Source organism: Notechis scutatus, chromosome 5 (genome assembly GCF_049901735.1).
Source record: "Notechis scutatus isolate UNSWTSFEM ecotype Mainland chromosome 5, rNotScu1.2, whole genome shotgun sequence".
Lineage (NCBI taxonomy): Eukaryota > Metazoa > Chordata > Lepidosauria > Squamata > Elapidae > Notechis > Notechis scutatus.
The window spans coordinates 30,711,607-30,737,239 of record NC_142013.1 but is presented as its reverse complement, the minus strand read 5'-3'; the positions used below and the strand labels follow the sequence as shown (position 1 = coordinate 30,737,239).

The 25,633-nt window shown below is 39.2% G+C and overlaps 2 protein-coding genes across 5 annotated transcripts in view; one reads left to right on the top strand and one right to left on the bottom strand.

Annotated features, from left to right (window-relative positions):
• The first annotated feature begins 1,164 nt into the window (after positions 1–1,164).
• Positions 1,165–23,873, top strand: ATP1B1 (ATPase Na+/K+ transporting subunit beta 1). Its single transcript, XM_026681764.2, has 6 exons — positions 1,165–1,723; positions 6,163–6,291; positions 17,750–17,902; positions 18,539–18,723; positions 19,988–20,068; positions 22,283–23,873. Exons 1-6 carry the CDS (start codon positions 1,624–1,626, stop codon positions 22,547–22,549), a joined length of 915 nt encoding a protein of 304 aa, XP_026537549.1. The 5' UTR covers positions 1,165–1,623; the 3' UTR covers positions 22,550–23,873.
• The window catches only part of NME7 (NME/NM23 family member 7), a 72,293-nt gene continuing 70,349 nt past the window's right edge, over positions 23,690–25,633 (bottom strand). For all 4 annotated transcript variants that reach the window (XM_087966441.1, XM_087966440.1, XM_087966442.1 and 1 more), the window contains exon 12: positions 23,690–23,962. In XM_087966441.1, coding sequence (XP_087822567.1) covers positions 23,930–23,962 — 33 coding nt within the window. In that variant the 3' untranslated portion in view covers positions 23,690–23,929. The remainder of the gene's footprint in view (positions 23,963–25,633) is intronic.

The window sequence follows — 25,633 nt, the reverse complement described above, 5'->3', positions numbered from 1 at the left end:
GCATTCCCAGGACAGAAAGCTGCAGGGATGACGTTGCAGGGAAGGCAGGCAAGCAAGCAGAACAGCTCCACCACCTTCGGAAGGGGGGGAGGACAAGAATGGGAGGAAAGTCCGGGGCACAAGATATGTTTGAAAGGATGGATTTTGGCTCAGGACTTGAAGGTCAATTCGCTTCATCTTGTCTACGGCCTTTAAAAAAAATAAAAAAGACAAACGATCTGGGCACGGAAGATTCAATTACGGGAACAGCTTAACTGCTACACTGCCTCTGATTATGCCAGGCGCGCCTACCAATCTTTCTTCGCACCACAATATTGGTTAATGCCCTTTTGTAGTTGGCGAATGTCAGCCCGAACCAACCAGGAAACCTCGCGGATGCAAACAAACGGACAGTTTTCGCCGACCGCGTTTCCTGGTTCTCCTTGCGGTTACTATGGAATGGAGGAAGGGAGCACTTTTCCCCTCCCCGTTTTTCTCCTTCAAGCTGTTTGTCCGGCCTGCGCCCAGGTGCGTAAAGCGCACTGGCCTCTCTTCTGGGCAGACCGTTCCGTCCCTTAGCCAAGCGGCTCGTCAATGAGAGCGTCCTTTCTGGTCTCCTCAGTCCCGCAGCCTGACCGAAGCGGCCACCTTTGGCCTCCACTCCCCTCCGGGGCCGCCGAGTTCCCGTTTCGAGCTGTTAATCTGGAAAGATCAAACTCGCTTCGGTTCCCGGGCTCTGTCCTCCACTCCCCCACCCCCTTTATGCGCAGGACTCCCACTGCCTCCCCCCTCTGACCTAAGAAGGAATTACAGGGGCATTTTCTCGTCTCTTTCGCCTTCTTTGCCTGCGCGCAACAGTGTGGCTTGAAGCACGTGCCGAGGCGGCAAGAAGAAAGGCCGGCAGAAAAGGGGAAGAGAAATAAAGGAGGAGGGGGTGAGAGAGGGAGGGAGAGAGAGAGAGAGAGAGAAAATCTGCCGCAGAGAATCTGCCTCTTCAACCACCCGGCCCCCCTCAGTCTCCCGCGCCTCGTACCCTGCTTATCTTCCCCTCCCTTCCCCTCGCCTCGCCTCCCAAGCTTCGCTCCCTCGCCCGCCTGGCTACAGCTCTAATTGGCTACCGGCATTTGACAGGCGGAGCTCGCCTCGGGACGTGGCCAATATATCCAGCATGAGTGGGAGGGCACAGAGCTAATTTCTGTCCCTGGGCCGAGCCCCGTTTCTTTCTCTCCCCCCCCACCCTTGGCTTCTTCTCACACGGACACGCTCGCTTGCTCCCTTTTCCTCTCTGCTGCCTCCTCGCCACCCGCTTTCCTTGTCTTCCCGGTTTTGGGAAGAGCGTCCATCCGTCGAAAGGATACCTGAGCTACAAGCACATACATCTCTCTTCCTCTCTCCTGACAAGGATTTATTTATTCAGAGGTTCGGAAGGTGGGAAGCTAAACCCGGCACACAAAAGACCTTTCGCTTTGCCTCCCGAGCGGCTGCCGGCAGTTCAAGCAGCTGCCAACATCTGTACCCTGGATTAGTGGCGAGCGCCGAGCGATCTCGGAGGGCAAGGGCGTCTTGCGACCCCTCACACACACACACACACACACACACACACCCCCACTCCCTGCACAGGCAGGCGAAGGAAGCTCCTGATTCATGGCTCGCGGGAAAGCCAAGGACGGGGATGGCAACTGGAAGAAATTCATCTGGAACTCGGAGAAGAAGGAATTTTTAGGGAGGACCGGCGGCAGTTGGTGTGAGTATCTGCTCCGCCGCGATTTGCTTCTTGTGCTCCGCACAAGGCGGCGCGGGGTCAATTGATGGCGTGGGAGGGAAAAGTCCGCCGTCTCGCGTGTCCGTGTTGGATCGTCGGTCTGAGCACCTGACTCGCGGTAGCCGCTTTCCTTCCCAGGCCGGCAGGGCAGGGCAGGGATGCCGTCGACGTGGTGTAAATCTTGCGGGTCGCTTTTCTCGCTCGGGGTGGCTGGCTCGCTTCCCTCCCATCTCCCGTGCTGTCCGGTTTAAAAATACACACCAGACCCCCTACTTCCCATCTTTGGGGGTGGGGGAACCCAGGAGGCTTTGTATGGGAGGTGGGAGAGATGAGCAATGGTCTTGTGCCCCCAGGGAGACTTTCCAGGATGGCAGAACCTTTCAGGAACTATGACAAACCAAGGAGGGTTGAGGGTTATTTTTAAGCCTTAGATGTGTGAGTTCATGGAACACGCCAACTCCCCCCCCCCCCACTCCCAGCCCAACCAAGGCTAATGCTAACTGCGCTTAACATATTAACACAAACTATTGTGGTAACACTGCCATCATTGGCTGCTTGCGCATTGTGCATGTAAAAAAGGATCAGGTTGATTTTCTTTTTGTGGAATTAGCTTAGTGGTTGTTGCTATGGCAGACTTTCCTGGGAGAAACCTGGAGCTCTGATTGCCTCTCTGCTTTCCCCAATCTGGGGGGGGGGGGAGTCCATCAGATGTGAGGCCAACATTCCCAGGTGGGCTGGGCAGGGTGTGATCAGAACTGACATTCAGTATCCTTGGAGGGCCTTCCGACTGGGGAAGGCTGGCTGCTTTGTCGCCTTGCACAGTGGACTTTCATCTCCGTGCTGCAGCCTGTTGCCTCTGCATTAAAAGAGCAGCCTGCTTTCCTTTTCCTTTTCTCTTTTCCTTCCCCCACCCCCACCCCATCAAAAAGGTCACACTGAAGGGCATTGATAGACACGAACGAACGTGTCGTGACTGCAGGCAGGGCAGAGTGGGTAGGTGCCAGGAGAGAGGGAGCGCCCTGCTCCTCCTTCTCCCACTATACTCCTTGTCAGCATAGTAGCCACTGCGGCTGCCTTTGCTTTGCTCAGGAAGGACACCACACAGGGAGAAGGACGTACCAGTGAAGGGGCCTGGTGTTTCCTTTTGCTTCTCTAAAATGGCTACCAGAATCCTTGGGAATTGGGGACGGAAAAAGAGAAGGCTTGGACTGTTTTCTAGCCCATCAACTCCAAAGGGTTAATAATGCATCAGAGCTCAAGGTTAGTCAAGGTGATACCTTCCAAGCAAAGAGGTAATGGCAGACTTGCTCGAGATCCCTGGGGAAGCAGAGCAACTGCATTAAGGAGAATCCTGAATTGGTTTAAGAGAGGACCTTTTGGATGGATACACACATCTCTTGAAAATCTGACTTGCTGTATGTCCATATACCTTCCCTGAGAGAGGAAGGTCTAAAGAGCTGCAGAGGTAGGAAAACGAGACGGAGAGAAAGGTCAAGTTGAAAAGCAAAAGAAGTTTAGAAATAATAAAGTCCTTGAAGGCTGCCTCTTAACAACTAAACCTAGGTTGAATGGGACTTGAAGATTCAGAACACACGCAGGCAAAAATAATTTGATTGTTCACCCTTCCTTTTCACACTCACTCTATTTGCTGCTTGGTTTAGACATCCTTGCCTCAACTACCACTATAGGAGTGAGGCCCTATTCATGGGCTCACAAATCACTCTGTGTTGCACAAGCCAGCTCAAGCGCAAAAGTCATTGTAGATTTTCAGAGACTTACTGATCTGCCAATTCCCCTGTCACTTTTGACAATTTATAAAACAATATTAACTTCAGAACAGGCACTGTTGTCTTCCCTTGCTTTTAAACAGGCTTTTTGTGCCAGCCAAGAAGCACTAAATACTATTTATTTTCTAGTCGTTTCCAAGGGAAAAAGTCTTGACTAATTTTCATGTGGATTGTGCAGAGCACATTCAGGGCCTTTTATATTACAGTAATATGCTAGATATGACTGTCCTTGAAGGAAAGGATAGGTTGCCCTTGAATCTCATCCTACCACTGATGGAGTTTGAAACTTAAGTAGCTCTGTAGATCCCGCAGAGTACAGTATCTAGAACATTCTAATCTCTTCTAAAGATTTTTTTTTTTTTTGCAAATTAGAAACATCAACTATACCCAGAAGCAACAAATAGGTTTATGTGGTAAAAAAATGTTTGTAATGAATGAGAATGGCTGTATGAAATAAGAGCTTAGAGAGGAAAGGGAAAAGGTTAAGTGCATGTCAGAATAATCCAATGTTAGTTTAAGAATTCTGGTTAGGGAGCTGTTTCCAGCTGCATTTGTTGCCCAGGTGCCACTTCATGGCTGAATCTAACTAATGTCATCTTAGAAATTTTCAGGCTTGAATCCTCATAAAATAGATGAATAATGGCTTTCATTACAGCATAATTCCCATCATCACAAACTATGGCTTAGTTCTGACTAAGTTGATTTAGTTCAATTATTCTCAGGGTACTGGACTGTCTTGTGATGCCCAATTACTGAGGGGACAATAAAATGTCCCTTATTATATCACTTTCAGAGTAGTTAGACCAGTAAATGATCTCTACATTTGATAGTACGCTGTTCTATTGCTTTAAAAATGCCATGCCTTTCCTTTTAGAACAGATTTCTTCTGTAACCCCAGGAAGACAGTGGAACTTGAGGTTGTGGGTTACTATTAAGATCCTGATTAGGAATGTCATCTAAACACATGTCCCTTCACTACCCTCCATATGCTCCACCCGTAGCACTTTGCTGTCAGCAGGTTTTCTCTAGTTCATTTCAACAGCACCTCTTATGACTGTACTCTGGAAAAAATGCTCAAATCTCTCTGACGTCACAGTTATTTGCCTACTGCTGCCTGGTTACTGTAGAGTGTGTTAAACCCAGGAGTGCTAAAACTATTGTGCTCCTGGTCTCTCTGGATTACTTTCATTTTTCCCTTCTTTGGTGGAAAAACACCTTATTTTAATAGGGCTTATCTTGACCAGCTTGTGAAAGGAGAAAAATTTTTCTGTATGTATTACTTATTGCTGCTCTTTTAAAGCCATTCTGTACAAATATTGGTTCCAAAGATCACCGCTTTTAAAATGTAATTTGTAGTTTCACTGCCCCTTTTATATTCAAAAGTTGGATTGCTAGTAGCCTTGCACAGTGAGGTTTTAGTACAGTATGTAACACTGCTGCTAATCGGTTGAGATAATCCCTGTAAACTAAAAACTGATAAAACCAGATTTCAAAAACTGAAGTTCCCTGAAGCGGTATTACAAATAAAGTTTTATTTCTCTTCCTTGAAAAACAGCAACAACACCCCCCCCCACACACACACCCATTTTATTCTGTTATAATATTTTTGGGCATTAATCCAGCTGATTACAATTTGGTATTGTAACTAGGTGATTAATATGGAATAGGTTTCTTAGTAGATTATATAAAAAGCAAAATATGAGAAAGCTGTTGAGAACTGAGTCTTCATAAGAGGATTTGAATCCACATAAATGTTGGGAAAGAGAGTTTAAAAAATTGAAAACAAGGAGTTTAATCAAAATAACTATTACAGCGAGTTGTGTTTTTATGCAACTTCAGATATAGATATAATTCCAAGAACATGCTTTAAGCTTTCCTATGTAAAAAACATTCAGAATAATATGTGTAGATTTTAGATCCATTTGTAACAAAGTTGGGTGTTAGTTGAATGTGATTAATTACAATAGTTGTCTCTTACTCATTTATTTATCTGATTTATATTGTGCATTTTATAGAGAAGTACTCTATCCCATATTTTCCCACAACAGCAATTCCATGAGGTAGGTTGGACTAAAAGAAAATAGTTGGCCTAAATTCACCCAATAAACTTCCTGGAACTCTCCATGCTTGGTCCAACACCTTAACTACCACATCACCTTGTTATCCTATTTAAGGTCTATATTCCCTATCTCTCAGTGGTCCAGTTTTGCAATATAAACCATTAACTCTGAGTTTGTTAGCAGGAAGTTATGTTGGAGCTGGGAATGCACTGCTCCTGAATTCCTTTAAGGACACAGAGATCTAGCTAGGCATCGTTCTGGTTCTAACAATATCAGCCAGTCTTTCCCAACATTATACTTTTCAGATGTATTGGATTATAATTCCCACAACCTGCAATAAGCAAGTCCTTTCTAAGTAAATGTATTTAGGATGGTTGTTTGTTAAAAATTATTCTGTTCTGATCTCTTTAAATGTAGGTGCCATTGCTTGTGTTTGCTATCTTTTCTTCATAGCTATTGGCTTTAGTGTTGATTTTAATTGACCTGTACTGGTAATCTTGAAAAGCTGATGTGTATTCTAGTGGCCTATCAACCTTTTGTCCTTAATAGCAGTATCTGTTCTCTCTTGTCACAGTTAAGATCCTCCTCTTCTACGTGATCTTCTATGGCTGCCTGGCAGGCATCTTCATTGGGACCATTCAAGTCATGCTGCTCACTGTCAGTGAATTCCAGCCCAAGTATCAGGACCGAGTAGCACCCCCAGGTAACTATGTGGACAGTTGGGTAGGCTAATTACATGCCCCATTGCAGTGGGGTGGATACGGGTTTGCCTTTGGGGCTTTGTTGGGTTTTAGTGCAGGCTAATTACATGCCCCATTGCAGTGGGAGAGATATGGTTTGCCTTTAGGGCTTCTGGTATTCTGACCTAGGCTTCCTTAGAAAGCATAAAACACAACCCTAGTCCCAGCAAAACCTCTTTTATTTCCATGGCTGTGAATTCCATTCATTCATAGCCTGCAAGGCTTCACAAACAGTCTTTCAAGAGAATGTTTATAAACACCCACCTTATCACACTTGGAATGCTGCTTGAGAACTAATTGCCAAACGCAGGGCAAGGCCAAACTTGACACAGAGTCAAACAGAACTTTTCAAAGCTTGAATCAATCAGATGAACTAATTGCTTCCTGCAAATGCTCACATCCCATTTGCTCCTCTTTTATGTCCTGTGGGAGGGACCAATCGTCTCCGAGGTGTGGCCTTACGCCTGAGTCGACCCTACTTTCTCAATTGGTCTTGTCTCTTGGTAGCTCTGCGCATGCGCAAGCTGGGAACCGGTTCCAGAAACTCCCCTGCCTCACTGCTGTCTGAGTCTGAAGGCAGCTGATGACTGCCAGCCTGCCCTAGCCCCATCTCTGCCTCTGATGCAGAGCCCTTGTATGAGCCTTCCTCAGCCTCCAAGACTGGCCCAGGTTCCTCCCCAACCTCCTCACTACTGTCTGACTCTGCTGCCAGCTCCATCAGCTGCCAGCAGGCCACAACAATTGTCTGGACGCTAGGCAGTTACTGTTACCCAGCCCTACAGGACCTAGGCATTTTTACAACCAGGGAAAGCCTTTCCCCCCTCTCTTCTCTGGACCTACTTCTGTTCTGGTATCCTCCAGATATACCTAATTATATCTGACTATAGTATAGATTTCTGTAGGAGTGGCTTGATTATATTCTCTTTTTTTTAAAGAATTGTGGACAACATATTGCATTAATAAAGGGTCAGAGAGAAGAGAATAAGAGATTATTTGACATAAACAGTATATATTCTGCAAGATGCTGAGGATAAGGATGAGGACCAGATTGTTGTCCTAAGTGTTATTGCTCTTCATTAGATTTTAAAATGTAATTAAAATTATCAATAACTACAACTCTGCAATGGAATACCTATCAAATCCTGTAAATACAGAGGAAGGAACTGGAGCATTACAAAAAAGATTCCTTACTCCAGAAATGGGGGAAAGTTTGAGAAAGACTGTAAATCTGCCTTAATCATACTACATATATATTCATGTGGAGATTTGCTATTACTCTACTAACAATGATGATCATTCCAAAAGTCCAAGGGATTCTTGTTTCCAAAAGGATCTGACAGACTGACATAATGTCCTCAAATTCGAAAGAAGCCAGAATATAAATCAGGAAAGAAAGCCTTTTAATTTAATCGGATATAGGCATGTTTAGCATAGTCAAGCCTTATCTTCTGTTAAATTTGACTAAATTCAGGTCAAATTTGTTAAGTTGAACAGTCCTAAATGCAATGGCATTGCATGAAGGAAGTGCTATTATGTCACTGGACTTTGATTCCTGGAGCCCTGACTCTAATTTAATATACAAGCCTTGTTGCTATGTAATACATGAAGTCATTGTATGAACCACCCAAGTGTTAATAGAAGTGGCTACTTGACACATCTGGATTTTAATATAAACTGCATAAATTGCTCAGAGTTGTTGTGAATTGGGCAGCATATATATTTCATAACTAATAATAAATAAAACAACTGGAAGAGGTGTTTCAGAGGACCTCTGGGGAAGAAATGGCAAAGTGAAGACGGCTCAACTAAAAGTGAAGCCAACAGCCACAGTGGAATGAAGAGCTGACAAATAGTCTGTCTCTTTGTAATTCTTCTCCGGACAAGGAGAGGTCTTCAAATTGTCCATAAGTACTGCATACAGTTGCTCTTTACATGAGCAGTCTCCGGCAGATTTAGAGCTCTGGGAAAAGAAGGAATACACAACAAGGGAATTGAAGGGTCAGTAACTTCTAAAGGACACTGAGTTTGCATACTTCTTTTTATTATCATATTCAGAAATGGATTGTTAACTGCTTTTCAGCTATTAGAAACCTTTGGATTCACAAGTTTTATAGCAATGAGTGAGCTTCTTTCAATCCTTAGCAAAAGAAGTTTTAAATATACATTTGAGGATTTAATTGTTTTTTTTTTACTTTTGGAATAAACAGCAAATGAGGGATCAGACGTTGATTGTGAAAGTCACAAACTGACTAGGGCCTAGATGTACTTGAAATAAGAGTTTGAAATCATTAATCATAAGAATATTTCCTGTGGGAAAAATGCTTTTGCTTTGAATTTTCTTGCCCCCCCCCCCCCCCCCCCCCCCCCCCCCCCCCCCCCCCCCCCCCCCCCCCCCCCCCCCCCCCCCCCCCCCCCCCGCCTCCCCCCCCCCCCCCCCCCCCTTCCCAAAAAAAACATCCCCACCCCCCCCCCCAACCCCCCCCCCCCCCATAAATAACAGAAGCTAGGCTGATACTTTGAAGGTTGGACATTAGAAGGAACCAGAAGGAATTAGAGTACAATTATAGAGGAAGAACACTAAAATTTGACTTGCTAATAAGAACAGATCAAAATATTTTAACATTGCACATGCTGAAGGATATTTTTGAATAATGGACCTAGACGTTAATTTTAAAATGTCTGCCATTATAGATAGACTGTATTGCAGAGATGTTATGGAAGAGGAACACATTTTACTGAATAAGATTGAGTTAGAAACAGAAAACTGTTAGCAGAAAAAGACCTAGTGGTCTGCCTTTTGAGGTTTTTTATTTTTAAATTTTTGTCAGATGATAAACATATGTTTATCCCAAGAATGTTTAAACTCAATTACAGATCTGCTGGAAATTAGTTTCAAGCTTACTGTTTCTGTGAAATATTTTCTAGCATTACTTTTGTCCTTCTTGTCAGTTTGAGGTTATACCCTTGTGTTCTTGATTTTTGCTTAATATTGAAAATTCTTCCTTATAGAACCTCATTCACACTGTAATATATTTAAAGGTTTCAGTCATGTTTTCCCCCTTCATTCATGTCCTCCAGGCTGTGCATATTCCTCCAATCTCTCCTGATACCTTTTATTGAACTTGCATCATTTTTGTTGCCCGTCTCTGGACTCACTTAATCTTATTAATATCTTTTTTAAAGTGAGATCTCCAGAACTGGACACGGTATTCCAAATGGGGGTCTAACTAAAGCCCTATATAGTGGGATTGGGACCTCATTTTTCCTGCCACTGATCCCTCTAGTGATGCATCCCATAATTTTGTTTGCCTTCACAGCTGCCTGGCCATACTGTTTATTCATTTTACAGCCTCTGCTATGAGCACACCTAAATTCTTTTCTTCTATTGTTCAGTCTAACAATACTGTATCCACAATACTATACCTTGCCAGAGGGTTGTTTTTCCCTAGGTGCATGATCTTACATTTAGAAACATCAAACTGCAGTTTCCACATTTTTGACCAATTTTCCAGCAATGCCAAACCATTTTCCACGTTACAAATACCCCAAAGGTACATCAACTCTATTACCCACTTTGTGTCATCAGCAAAAAAACATCTAGCCATCCTTCTGTTATATCGCTTACAAACACATTGAACAGAACAGGATTTATGGCTGAGCCTTGCGGTACGCTGCTTATGACTGGTCTTTATTCAGACAGTGTCCCATTAATAATCACACACTGGACTCTATCTCTGAGCCAACTTTCTACCCACTGAACTACCCAGTGATTAAGCTCTAGCCTGTACAACATTTTATGAGCTCATTATGTGGAACATTTTCGTCCAAACATTTGTGACTTAGTTAAAGAAGTCAATCAGATTAGTTTGACGTGATCTCTCTCAACAAAGCCATGCTGTTTTGGGTCCATCAAATTGTGTACTTTTAAATGTTTGTTAATCCTTTATTTCAGGAGTGATTCCATTAACTTCTCTACTACAGATGTTAAGCACACAGGTCTATAGTTTCCAGATTCTTCCCTAACTCTAATGGATGGGTACAAAATTAGCTGTTCACCAATTCTGAGGAACTTCACCTCTTAGAAGAGACTGGTTACACAGATCAGTTAATGGTCCAGTGAGCACACTTAGAAGTTCCGTTAGGATTTTGGGATGAATATCATCCAGACCAATTGCTTTATTAAGCTTTCAGCAGACTAGCTCACCTCCCACCTCAACCTCTAGGAAAAGAATCTGTCCTGCTAGGACTAGTAAACCTCCAACCTGTTTTTGTTACTGGCATCTACTTCTAAAAATCCTGAAAAGAAGTATTGGTTGAGGTAGTTTGATACAGCCAGGTTTCCCTTAAAATAATTCTTATAATAAGAATTGTTTGCATTTTTGAATTTGGTGATTGAACAGTTTTCTCCTCCTTCTGTCGTTAATGTACCTAAAAAAAAGTTTTATCTCCCTTTTTAATAGATGTAATCAGTTTTATGCTACCCTTCAAATTTATTTTTTAGATACTCCATTTCAGTAAAAAACTTGTCTGCTTAAAATCTAAAACCTTAGTTGTAGTTTATGTTATATCAGTTTTAGTTTTAATGTCAAACCAAAGGCATCGGTGACCACTGTAACCTACGTTTTTCCCCCCACCTCAACTTCTGGAACCCTATCCCTATTTGTCAAAACTAAGTATAGAATATGCCCCCCTCTTGTTGGGCACTATACTGTTTTACAGAGGCCTTATTTCATGTCTCTCATTTAATGTCCCTAATATCTTAGCTCCTCCTTCTAAGTTTAGTTGAAAGATTCCAGTTAATGTTGAGCACATTGAAGTCACCCATGATTATAACCTCTCCTTTTATTGCCATCTGGGTTATCTCCTCAATCAGAATGCTATCATAATCCTTTGAATGTCCTGGGGGCCTATATATAACACAATTCTGATTGCTGACCACTGTTTAGTTGTAAGCAAACTCAGAGGATTTGAAGTAGATCGTGTCTTTTCTGAATTACCTGGTAGAATTACTGATAATATTGCTTTTATGCCGTTCTTGACAAATGGCAACTCCACCCCAGCCTGTCTTTTATGTAAAGTAAAGCCTGTCTTTTATGTAAAGCCTTTTATTTCTAGCCTGTCTTTTATGTAAAGTAAAGCCTGTTTTATTTATATCCCAATCATTGGAATCCCTAAACTCTGTAATTGCAACAAGATCCAAGTTATCCTTGGATGTAACAGCTGTTAGTTCACAAAGTTTGTTACCTAAACTGTGAGCATTAGTCAACATGGTATGGCACATACTATCAAAAGCTTGATTTTCTTAATTGAGATTGAGATTGATCTCAAAGTGGATTGAAAAATGACAGGCTTGCATGCAAGCACGATATAAAAACTGGACCTACTAATGAAGCCAACTGATATCTTAATAGTGAAAGAGGATATACAAATAACAAACAAAAAAAGTGACCTGGATAACTTTCCTATATTGGATTTACAAAAGAGACTTGATAAAGCTTTGAAGAATTTTGTGAGAAGGGTTTAAAAATAATGAAAATCAAATACTAGAACATGTTTTGAAGAGACCAAAGATCAAGATTGTTAAAAGTAACAAGAAGGCGGTGGTTTATCTGATCAGGGTTAAAATAGATATGTTATTATCTCTAGTACCCCTTTTGCTAATCAGGATTAAATGACCATGCTTTAAGGGTTTATTTATAGGTAAGAAATGGAATATGTGAAAAAGAGATCATTTATTGTATTTTAAAGAAGGTAATAAATTATTAAAATTGTTTATACTTATTGTGATGAATGGGAAAATCATTTCTTTATATATTTCTTTGGTCTGTTTTATCATATTATTTTTTTCTTCATTTTCTTTCTAATTTTCCTTCTTTCTTTTCTGTACGTTCTATATTATTTTTATTTGTGACCTAATGCCTGATACAAATATGCATATGATTATATTTGTTTGATAACATCACTAAATATCACCCTTCACCCCGGCCTTCATGGATTACTATGCTTGTTTTTTTCTATCCTTCAAGTAAAAAGAAAGAATAGCAGGAGCTGGTAGGGAAAGGTAGCAAGTAGCATATTGGCAAATTGGTGTTACATCTGGTTTTATTCAAAAGATAGTTTTCAATAAATACTACAAAAATTGGACTTTTAAAAATATTCTGTACATTATATTTAAATAGTGTTTGAAACCATTCATAATAATTGTCTTGACAGAATATATAGTCATATATCATAATCACTGATGCTGTCAAGTTTATCAAAACTCAGGAAAAAAAATTTCAAGACAGAATTCACTTTTCTTGTAATATGAAAGTCATCTAAGTATTTTATTTCTATTGTTTTTAAAACAGTGACAAGAAATGAAAAAGAACATAATGCAAAGATAAAAATACATACATTTTATTTATTTTTATCCTGTTTTTATTATTTCTGATAAATAACACAAGTTAGTGAACAAAATGAAAGAAAAGCAGAGCATACTGAAATGTTTGCCTTAGGATTTTCATTAACTAATCTATTCTACTCCTACAGTTATCTACTGTTTGCATCAATTCTCTTTATTTGGAATAAATCAATTCATGCTTGTAAACACTGCATTTATTAATAGAAGTATCCATTGGAAGCTTTTCACTTGGCAATCATTTATAACTCATGGTTCTTGAAACTACTAGGAAGAGAAATACTCCAGTCCAGAAGTAAAACTCAAGGACTATCTGTCAGTTCCTGAATCTAAAAGTTGCATAGAAAAGTTGTGAAGTTAGACTTGTGCCTTCTAGGGCTGTCTCACCCTGACAGAAGAGTCTTTTGTTAGTAGGACCACTCTGCTGCCACCCCACCTGATAAATTTTCTGTAATTACTTGGACCTTCAAGCACAGAGTATGCCTTACACACGCCGTTGTGTAAGGTGCCAACTCCAATCACATGGGGACTAAATCAGGCAAGACTCATAAGAAATATGTAACAATATGCTTTTAATTTGTGTGCATGTAAATGTATAGATTTGATTTGCACTTATTTGAATGAGCTATTGTCATAATAGTTATTTCCTGAATTCCTTCTCAACATTAGTGTAACTTTCTCATCCTGTTTCTGACCACATACCCATACGGCATTGTTAGCTATGATTACAGAGAAGGGTAGGGCTGCTGGAAGGAGTTATTCTTGTTTGCCCTTTAGCAGTGCCAAGTAAGAATTATTTGTTTTGGTAGCCATAGTCATGTAATGCAAACTTACAGAAGATAAGAAATGAAAAATTAAGTCGCTAAGTTTTAGCATAAGTTCACCTAAGACAAATAAATTACATAGGATTGCTGTTCTATGTCTAATAGTCAGGATTTTGTCAAGCGCTCAATTTGTTCAAATACATTTCATTATTTTAAAAAATATAACTTCTATTGAAATGTATGAATCGCAGAATGAATGTTTTTACATCAAAGACAGTTGCCCCACTCTTGGCACAGTATTAGATTGTAGGTTGGAGTCAGTGAAGGGGATGTGATGAGGGTTGAGAAAGGTTTGGGCATTCCAAGAGGTGCTGCATGGATCAGGGAAGATGCACAGGAGAAACACAGATTGGAAAGAGTGCAAGGGATGGGTCAGGGAAGGCACAAGGGTAGGTAGCATAGGTCAGAGGAGTGCATAGGGATGACACAGACTGGGAAGAGTTTGTGGGGTTTATTCCTCCCTGTTCTTACTTTCTTTTCCAGCAGGCAAGTAACTGGCTGCTGCTGAGTGGGAGAGGAAGTGAGGGATTGTCAGACTGGCTGGGAAACTGTCACCAAATATTGAAAATGAAAATTACAAGATTACAGCAGCAGCCCAGCAATAGTCAGTAGAACCGAAGGAGCCAGAACTTTCTCAAATTTCATTCCCTTGGGAGTGATGAGTCTAGGATTTTGACACATTCCCTAAGGTAGCCCGTTTGAAGTACCTTGGTTCAAAATTTGCCTTATGATGCACTATTTCACTCAGGTAAAGGTCATGACAACAACAGTTTTAGTAATATAAAGAAACACAGTGAACTGGGTTGATGTGTCTTTTCTTAATGCAATAAATACAGATTTAGCTGTGTGAAATGATGTGCCATAGAATTATAGGCTATCTTACAGAATGCATCCAAAATCCATAACCCATGGCTCTCATAGAATTCAAATTTGGCAAATTTTATAAAACATTTTATGACATAAACATTACCATAAAGTATAGGGTGCTTTTCTTCTCTGTAAATGGAAGCCGAGAGTCTCAGACAATATAGAGTATCCCGTGAACTGACTGCACTGGACAAACAATATTACATTTGTATCTGGCCAGCATCTAAAACAATCCAAGTGTAAAGATGAGGCTATCTAGTTTCAACCTCCCCCTCCCCTCCAGTTGTCCCAGTGCTTCCATTGGTCACAGGTTTGCATGTACTTGGTATGCAAAACCGAATTGCATCAGGTGCCCTCTTAGCTAGAACACAGAATCAGTTCCTTTGCAAAAATGTAATTCAGAGCCAGCCGCTATGCCAGTAGCAAGACACAGATTATCCTCTCCTCCTCCTATTCTTCTGAAGAAATTAGCCATTAAAAGAAAAGGTATGCATAGGGAGAAATAATATGCAAGAAAATGTAGCCAGAGCAAAATGTAGCTTCTTCCCTATATACTGGAATTTCAGTTCAAACTAGCTTTCATTGCCTGTTGGATAGACAGAGATCTGGCTGGGATAGGATGGGAGCTATGTGCTGAGTGCACTGAAATGCTGGAAGGTGAGATGTCATTGGCTTTTGCACAATATAAGCAGAATTAGAAAAGAGTCATTATGGTAATAAACTAAATCATTTTACTGAAAGTTCCTAGGATTGAATAAAAAAATCAGTAGCATGGAAAGCTGCTTGTAAAGCACTATTTCTACCTTATGTTTTGCTAAATCACATTCAAAAGATTGCATATTTTGCACTCTTTTATATCAAACTAAATATTTGAATGTATATAAAATGAACATATGCTTTGTTGTGTGACTGAGGTTGATGTGGAAACAAAGCACTACAGACATAAATTTAAGAAATTGAAAAACTTGAAATTCATAATTGGATGGTAGCAAAGGTTGACTGGTTGACTAAACCATTGGCACTAATTGAGTAACTGAAACTGGGGGAAATGTGAGAAGTCAGTAATAGGCTAGCATTTCTCCAATCTGTAAAATATATTTGGAAACTAGAATGTTGTTGCTCCTTAGTAAGACCACACCTGGAACACTGCATCCACTTTTGGTCACCATATTGCAAAACTGATGTTGAAACTTTGAAAAAGGAGTGAAGAAGAGTAATTAAGATGATTTATAATATGGAATATATGGTATAATTGGCTAAAACAAAAGGAAGTAAAGATGTTTAGTGAAAAGGATCAAAGAAATTCTAAAGAACAAGACACATGACGTATGTGTATGTAAATATGTATATATGCAAAGTAAATATGGTAATTTAATAATAACACAATAAGTAAGGATTTAACAAACAAGCAATAGATATACTTGAAGTAAATGAACAGAATTGTCACTAAAGGATATGCACACTATGAAAATGCTGTAAAATGTGAGAACTTGTTTCTCGTTTTAATTTTTCTTTGAAATTTCAAATAAATAATTTTTTAAAAAAAATGATGATTAAGGGCCTGGAGACAAAAGCATATGAAGAATGCCTTGCAGGAATTGGGTATGGCCAGTCTAAAGAAAAGGTGTAGGAGTGACATGATAGTAGTATTCCAGTATTTGAGGGGCTGCCACAAAGAAGAGGGGATCAACTTATTTTCCAAAGTATCAGAAGGCAAGACAAGAAACAATGGATGAAAACTAATCAAGGAGAGCAGCAACCTGGAATTAAGGAGAAACTTCCTAACAGTGAGGACAATTGATCAGTGGAACAGCTTGCCTTCAGAAGATGTGGGTGCTTCATCACTGGAGGTTTTTAAGAAAAGACTGGACAGCCACCTGTCTTCTAGTCCATACTATAGAGCAGGGGTGTCCAACCTTGGCAACTTTAAGACTTGTGGACTTCAATTCCCAGAATTCCTCAGCCAGCAAAGCTGGCTGAGGAATTCTGGGAGTTGAAGTCCACAAGTCTTAAAGTTGCCAAGGTTGGACACCCCTGCTATAGAGTCTCCTGCTGGAGTAGGGGGTTGGACTAAAAGATCTCCAAGGGCCCTTCCAGCTCTATTCTGATTGGTTGAATTTTAATTTGAACTGTAATACAATTTACCATTATATTGTAGATGTAGAAGATACAACAGCAAACAATGTTATAATTCAAATGATCTCTTAGAGTATGTGTAGCATGATTCTTCACACATACAGGTAGTCCTTGCTTAACAACTATCCTGAAGTTATGGTGTTGAAAAAGTAAATTTACAACTGGCTCTTGCGTTACGATAAGTTATAGCATTCCTGCAGTGATGTCATTGAGCAAATAAGCAGCAAATAAGATAGTAGTTATTATTATATCCTGTTTTTTTTTTCCATCTATAATTTTTCAGTTATGCTTCCTTTCCCCACCTCAAACCCATCTACTAATTGCTGTTCCTGATATGCTAGTCAAAGATATATTTGATGTTGGGATGCATGTACAAAGGGCTGGGTTGTGGGGGAATATTTTTGACATTGCAGTTTATATCACCTGCCTAGATTCATATACTTCACATGCAGCCTTTTCCATGCATACAGCAACCCAACCCAAATGCAAAGAATACCAGGTAGTCCTTGACTTACAACCACAACAGAGCCCAAAATGATAAGTGAGAGATTTGTCAAGTGAGATTTGCCCCATTTTATGACTTTTCGTGCCACAGTTGTTAAGTGAATCACTGCAGTTGGTAGGTTAGTAACCTGGTTGTTAAGTGAATCTGGTTTCCCCATTGCCTTTGCTTGTCAGAAGGTTGCAAAAGGGGATTATTACATGATCCTGGGACACAGCAAAGGTCACAAATATGAACCAGTTGCCAAGCATCTGAATTTTGATCACATTATCACATCCGGGGAATGCTGCAAAAGGTCGTAAGTATGAAAAACAGTCAAGTCACATTTTTCAGTGCTGTTGAATGGTCACTAAACAAACTGTTGTAAATAAAGGAATATCCGCATAATGCCTCTTTTCAAAATTTCCTTTCGTATAAGGACATTTCCCTGAAATATGACACATATTCATGAATCACAGGCTATGTGGCCAGAGTCTCTATGTCAGGACTTTGTGGCCAAGAACAAAAAGGCAGTTTTGCTAAGAAAGATGTAGATTTAAACTCTGTGGATGTTTGTGGATTGCTGGTTATCAATCAGTTCTTAAAATATAGATTTCATCTTTCTCTCCTATTCTTAGAAATGCTTCATTGCCACAAGTCCTATTAGTTATCTTCTTCCTGTGGGTTAACAGCTATTTTCCTTTTCTTTATAGGATTGACAAATCTTCCCCGAGCCAGTAAAATGGAGATTTCTTTCAACCCTTCTGATCCAAAATCATACAGTCCACATGTAACCCAAATAGAAAATTTATTAAAGCATTATGAGAGTGCTAATCAGCAAGACATCAATTTTGAGAATTGTGGCAGTGAGTAGATGTTATTTCATTTGCATATATTTTTATTTTGTTTTTGTTTGATCAATCTGAAAGTTTGTTGATGGTCTTAAAGCTAGCAGTCTCTTGTATATCTAATATTCCAACAGTGAGTGTCCTTGAAGCTTCTTGGCAAAAAGACAAGGTTCCTATAACCTTCAAGCTGCTTATTTCTATGTGCAACCATTTTTAAATATATTCAGACTGAGAAAAATGTATGATCAGTAGCATTATATTCTTTGGTACCAGCATGTGTTGGGATGCAACCACTGGCAAAAATTATCCTGTAACATTTGACAGAGATGCAAAACTGTAAAATACATATAGTATTACACCAGGGCTCTTCAAACTTGACAGCTTTAAGACTTGTGGACTTCAACTCCCAGAATTCCTCCTCCAGTCATGTTAGCTCAGGAATTCTGGGAGTTGAAATCCACAGGTCTTAAACTTGCCAAGTTTGAAGACCCTTGTATTACACTGTTATTCTGATTAAAAATAAAATAGAGGTGGAAATCTGTTACTCTCTGGATCTTAACCATTATATATTAATTTTTAAAAATGTGGTATTGACTACAATGTGTGTAGGTATTATTGACATCTCCTCCTTTCTCCCCCAATCCACACCATCAGATGAACCTTCTCCTCCCAGAGACAGAGGACCTTTCGACGGCTCTCAAGGTGTTTTGCCATCTTGCAAGTTCTTTCGCAGTTGGCTGGGAAATTGCTCAGGCATAGACGATCCTAATTTTGGTTATGAAGATGGAAAACCATGTATCGTCATCAAACTCAACAGAGTCCTGGGTTACATACCTAAGGCAAGTATTACATCTCTTTTTATGAGATGTGAGATAAATGTAGGTAACATGATTTCATAGGAAAATAAAGTATCTCAGCTTGGACAAGCTTATTTCTTTCTTTCACTCAACTGAGAACTATTCATCTAATGGTCACCCACGAAAGCAATAAGAACTTGAAGAAGTTGGAAATCTTGATTAATAAAATGGTGGTGATTCCATACACTATTTTCACTTATCAGTCTCTTAACAAAAAGGAAGTACCTCTGGAAGTAATGGCACCTATAGTCTTATTTGATATTTTTACAAATTTTAATATGTGCTGTAATGCAAACAGATACTCAGTTAAAACAAAATCAGCATATTTTGAGAAGGAAGGAATAATTGATTTCATCCTAAGGCCATGTAAAGACATTGGGCTGGATCTAAATTTAGCCTTGATCTATTATTTTTACTATATTATATGCTACAGAATGTTCTGCGTGGGGTGATTAAAATTGTAATCCAGAATAGAAAAGATATGCATATATGGGAGCAATATATTGGTGTCAGTTTTCGCAGCTGGTATTTGTAGGGAAATATTGGGATTTAAAGTTTAATGTCCATGGTTTAGAGCAGGGGTGTCAAATTCGCATCATCATGGCGGCGTCACGTGATGTATTGGGACTTTTTCCCCCTTCACTAAACTGGGCAGGGGTGGGGCCAGTACTGACACATCCAGCCCACGGGTCGCAAGTTTGACACCCCTGGTCTAGAGGTTTCCTGATATTTCATTGACTATACAGATCACCTGGCCTCTGATGATACCATCAAAGTTACTAATGAAAGATCAAAAAATCTGATGTCTAGACCATGGTCACTAAACCCTGAAGCCCAACATTGCCCAACTGCTAGGTGTTTCAACTAAAACCATCCTTAGTCTTGATCATTTGATTTCTTCTTTTTCAAATGCCCTCCTACCCCAATTTTCTGATAGAAGTTAGAGCTATCTGTGTAGAACAAAAGATTAGCAGGTTTGGCCACAGAATAGCAGTGATTAGGGAGCAGCAAATGCATAGATAAATGCTATGTAACTTTCTCCAACCTCATGTAGATTTCTTTCCTTTCCTTCTCACTCCTTCTCTCTCCTCCCCTTTCCTTAGCAGCTTCATTTCCAAACTGTTAGTTAAACAACTGCTTATAGAGGATATAATATATGGGAAATAAATATATTGCATATAGGAGTTATTTATTAGCAACTTGGAAATTTGTTAAAACTTTCTCGAAATGTGTTTCTTTTCTCCAGCTTCCACAAAATGATACCATCTCACCTGAGCTGCTGGCAAAATATAATCCCAATGTCCTTCCCATTCATTGCACTGCTAAGGTAAAACAGTTAATCCTATTCATGAAATGTGTTGTCTGTCGGATCTGTCTTAAAGACTGTCCTGGTAGTTCAAATACTACTGCTAGATTTGATCAGGCATTGGAATCATATCTGTTATTAGTGCTAAAAGACTGTGATAACTCCTGGCTTGTGCCTTAGCCATATCGAGTTCTCATCTGTTAACTATGGAAACTTTCTTGAGATGGAATTGAGGTGAGAAATAACTGTTGCCTTCACATTAGTCTTCAGAGGCATTGTGGTGACTGTCATATAAGAGCTGGAATCCAACTAGAGGTTACCCTACTGATTTGCTTCTCGGAGGTTCTCCTTTGGATGTATGCACCATCTAAGGCAGGGGACTTCAAACTTGACAGCTTTAAGACTCGTGGACTTCAACTCCCAGAATTCCTCCTCCAGTCATATTAGCTTAGGAATTCTGGGAGTTGAAGTCCACAAGTCTTAAACTTGCCAAGTTTGAAGACACTTGATCTAAAGTATAGAGGCCATAAAAAGACATTTTCTGGCATCAGATATGAGGAATATGGTTTCTGGGTTGGTATATAGGTAGCCCTGGCTTAGCTACCATTTGTTTATCAACCATTCCAAATTACGTAGTGCTGAATGAATGCCAGTTATGATTGTTCCTTGAAGTTACAGCCAATGCTGTGCCCCTATGGTCACCTGATAAAAAAAATTGGATGCTTGGCAGTCTGCCCACATTTATAAACTCAGTGTGCACTTCAACATGTAGAAAAGAATGGGGAAAAGCACTGACAGCAGATTACAGATCATTGGATGGCCTAGCTGAATTCCCAAGACAATCATGAAAACATCTACCAAACAGCATGACATTTTTTATGAATAATATTCATCAGGGACTCGTAGTGCTCAGGTGCTTCAGAGTCCATAGGAGAGCAAAAGTGATACTTTTCTGCAGTGACATAAAAGAACAGTACTATCTTGGGAGAAGATGCAACTGCTTTAAGACATTGCTAGTTTGCTTCTTTGTGCTCTCCTATGACAAATAATTCAATCTTATTAGTTATATATTCCTTTTGTAGGGTTACCATAGAAAGCTAACTCAATTAAAAATCTACCAGTGGCTATTGATTTCTCTGTGACAAATCTATATTAAAATGCCTATTATAAGAATGCTTATCTATAACTTCCAATATTAGATTTTACCTTTGTAATGAAAATTCTGGGAAAAATACCAAGAGATAGCTGTTGCCAACATGATGTACTTCTGGGTTTCCTAGAAGCTTACAGGTAGCCAAGAAAGCTGGGTGGCAGTTAAGGCTTTGATTTATCTAGTAGTTTCTTCCCATGCTTACATACAGCAGTATGCACAATGTTTTGAATTTGAAAGGTTTTGAAGTTGAAAGATACAGATGGAGTAAAAGCAACACCCCTTCCCATTTTAGAGATATATTGCCTGGAAATTTCATTTAATGATTGCTAGCTTTTGAAATATTTATTCTGCATAATTTATTCTCAATAATTCTCCTTTTGAAAATAACCTATGTTCTGATGACACATTCACATTATCTGAATACACGGAGAGAACGTTCTTACTTTGGTTCTATGACTAGCCAATTTCTGCATAAACTGGCCTTTTCTTTATCTACTTTGGATTTCATCTCCTAGCCAGGTATGCCTTCTAGGAGTTCAAGTCCAACAATTCTAGAAAGAATAAGATTGTAGGCATTAAGGAGTATAAATTGATAGGGCTATCTGTGCACAATCAAAAACTAATGTTATATTTTAGGACTATTCATTCTAGATTTAATGGTCTTATTGGAGACCAGTTACGTTGCATTGAGAAGCTCATATATCTATACTGATCATGATTCTGGATTTATGCTCATAGTTAGTCTAAAAAATCTGGAATAATAGGGACTCTAATGGTACAAAAACCCATATTAGTTTCAGGTAGACATTCTCTTTGTTATGTGGGTAGATGTTTCTCACTTTTTTGTATCATCCATGTTATTGTAATGTGTGAAAAGTGTAAAATTTTAAGTATACAAACACTGTATCATGGAACCATATTTTAAGGTTGATGGAGACATGACTATTTTAATTATTGCAATTCACTAAAGGGTAATGGAAACATGCATAATTAGATGTTTACTCTGCTAGACAACAGTTCAAAGTAGAGCACAAGTCAAGAAAGATGCTTTTTTTAAAAAAATGTTTCATTTATCTCTTTAGAAACCAGAAGATTTGAACAAAATTGGCCCTGTGGAATACTATGGTTTTGGTGGCTTTGCTGGCTTTCCTCTACAATACTACCCATATTATGGCAAGCTCATTCAGCCAAAATACCTTCAACCCCTTGTAGCAGTACAGTTCACTAATCTGACTACTGATATGGAGCTGCGTATCGAGTGCAAGGCCTATGGTCAAAATATTGGCTACAGTGACAAAGATCGTTTCCAGGGACGTTTTGATATGAAAATGCTGATAAAAAGCAGCTGATCACAAGCAGTTTGTTTTTTGTTTTTTCCTCTTAGCCATTTAAAAAGTATAAAAAGAGACAAAACTACTAGTCTTGAACAAAACTCATACATATGGGACCTACACATAATCTGTATGCTTTACACTAGCTTTCTGCATTTAAATAGATTAGAATGTAAACCTAAAAGTGTAGCAATAGTGACAGATATTTATTCTATTGTAAATGATGAAAAACAGAATTGAGCCTTGGGATACGCCCATTTCTACTGTAAATTATGATTCCATAACTGACTTGTAGTAAGCAGTGTTTCTGCCCCCTAAGTATTGCTGCCATGTGAATTTTATTTAGTGTACAGTACTTTAGGTGCATTATTCTGGTCATTTTTCAAGCCATGTATTGTACTGTTTTCTACTTTCTGTGAGCACAGATTTGCTGCACAAGGTGTAAATACTCAGTGGGATTAAAACTGGCACAGTACTTTTTTTCATTTTTTAAAGATTTTTTTTTATCCTGCCTTTTTTTTCATATACAACTCAAGGCAGCAAACATACCTAATACTCCTTGCTCCTATTTTCCCCACAACAACATCCCTATGATATGAATTGGATTGAGAGTACGACTGACCCAGTCACCCTTCCAGTTTTCATGCCTAAAGTGGGACTAGAACTCACAGCCCTCTGACTTCTAGATCAAAACCTTAACATCAAACAGGCTCTTTTGTTTTGAAAAGCTAAAGGCCCATCTGCGATTATTCAGTAGCACTCCATGAAGCCTCCCCCAACTTCTATTCCTTAGTAGTTACTAAATTTAGTGTGGTGGCAGGGAAAAATTACTTTATCTTTGTAACAAAGCTATGGAGAATAAGTGATTATGTACTGTGCTTTGTAGCAATTGGTGTCTTTTTCTTTCTCTTTCATCCTATGTTTTAAAATTGTGTGTAGACCTATGTCAGCCTATCAATTTCACTAGTGATAGGAATAATTATTTTGCTTTGTATATTCTCTTCTTTTCCTGTGAGAAGCATCACATGCTGTGGTGCTGTCTTTATTGAATGTTTTAACCATTTTCATGGTGAAAGAATTTTATATTTATGCAGTTGTACAATTTTTTTTTTCTGCAAGAAAAAGGTGTAATGTATAAAAATAAACCAAAGCCACATGTCTGAAAATAAATCTTTATTTTGAACTTTGAGAAGCAATGCAGTTATCCCATCAATTGGTGTTAAATGTTGTCTAAAGTGCAAAACTCTATGTTCTAATATATGTAATAGCCAGGAGTTCAGTGCTCTTGTGGGCCTTGTATTTCATTCAGGTTTAAACACTGGACAATAAATGAATAATCATACATTTCCCGTTCTGCAGTTTGTTTTTTTCTAAGCAGTTTTACTTCACAATGTTCTGTTAGCTGTCTAAGATACTGAAAAAGTATTGCACCTGCAAAAGAAACCAAAACAAGGTAATTGTATAGCATGCAACACATTGACAGAATCATAATTTGGTTCTAGCAAGCTGCCGTTCTATCCATCCTTTTCTAAGTTTGCTTATGGAAAAAAATGGGGGAGGAAAGGGCTGAAACCCATCACAAGTTCTACTTGAACACCGTAGAATTTATGGTTTTGATTCATAATAGTCTTGGAGAAATAGATTATTTTTAAAAACTTTTATTATATATGGCTTCACATTTTATGCTAAACTGCACATGTGGGTAATCCAGAGCCACATCAGAATTTTTAAGAGTCTGGCAGCAAACACAGCACGTGATTATGGGAAAAATCCCTATTTGTCCAATGGTCCCTCAAGGCTACCTCAACATTATATGAGAATAAGTCAGAATGGAGCAAAATTGTGTAAATATAGGATGACCACTTGAGAACCATAGCAACTACTCATTCTTGCACTGTACTCTCTGAGCATTGTACCCATGATTAAATAGCAGGTAAGGGCAGATGCTTTATTACATGAAATAAAAAAATAACTCACTTTCCCCAATGTATTATCTTTCATAGTTCTGATACCCAACTGCTATGTTGCACTGCAATATAGAAGACTACAACAAGGATGTGAACTTGACATAAATCAGGCAAAAAGAGCCATCAAAAAGGTCATTGAGTAGATTGTAGAGAGGGACATGACTTGCTATGGAGAATCCTTAACTGGCAATGAAAGACAAAGTGCATGAAGGCAGAGATCCAATTTGCAAATCTCTGAATAGAAGGCCCTTTGTTTGGAGAAGAGTTGCTTTCTTTCCAGGAGAATGGCTGTGTTTTTCATGAATAGCCAAACCATGGAAATAATGCTATATGTAGGCCATAGCAAAGACAGACTGAAGTGAAATGCCATTACAATTTTTTTTTAAATGTAATTATTTTGTGAAAAACAGAAAAGGTCACTACAGTTAGGCATCAGCCTTCCATCCTTTCGCGGTGGGTAAAATGAGGACCCAAATTGTTGGGGGCAATATGCTGACTCTGTAAACCGCTTAGAGAGGGCTGCAAAGCACTATGAAGCAGTATATAAGTCTAAGTGCTATTGCTATGATGACAGAGCCTGAGGGTTGAAATGATAACCAAAAAGATTTTAAAATGCAATAATTAGAAGTATATAAAAGTTACAGGGTCAATAACCTTGTTGAAAAAGAAGAACAAAAACTAATAAGGGTTAGGGCAGTAACAATTTAACTGGATGTCACAAGTTCAAATGCTCCTTAAGAAAGCATTTTCTTTCTTTCTAGGGAGGAGAGAAAACACAGTAACACGCACATGCAATTCCAAAACAGCTGCCAAACTCAGGCACAACTAAGAAGAGGACTAAGGCTAACACATATTTAAATACTAGCAAGAGAGGACAGGTAATAGGATTCAAATCCTGAATAAAAATGAAAGAAGAATATTTGTTCTGTTTTGCCTTATTGCATGTGGATAGCTTCTCTGGAATTAGCATCTACTATTTCTTCAAAGAAGTTGAAAATAGGTCTGGTTAAAGTATTGATTCTATCAATAAAAGAAGAGTTGGTGAAACAGAAGGCAAATGGGCTATCAGCCACATATAAAAAACAAGTTTATTTCCCTAATCAAGGGATATTTGGATAAAGTACTCGGGTGCAGC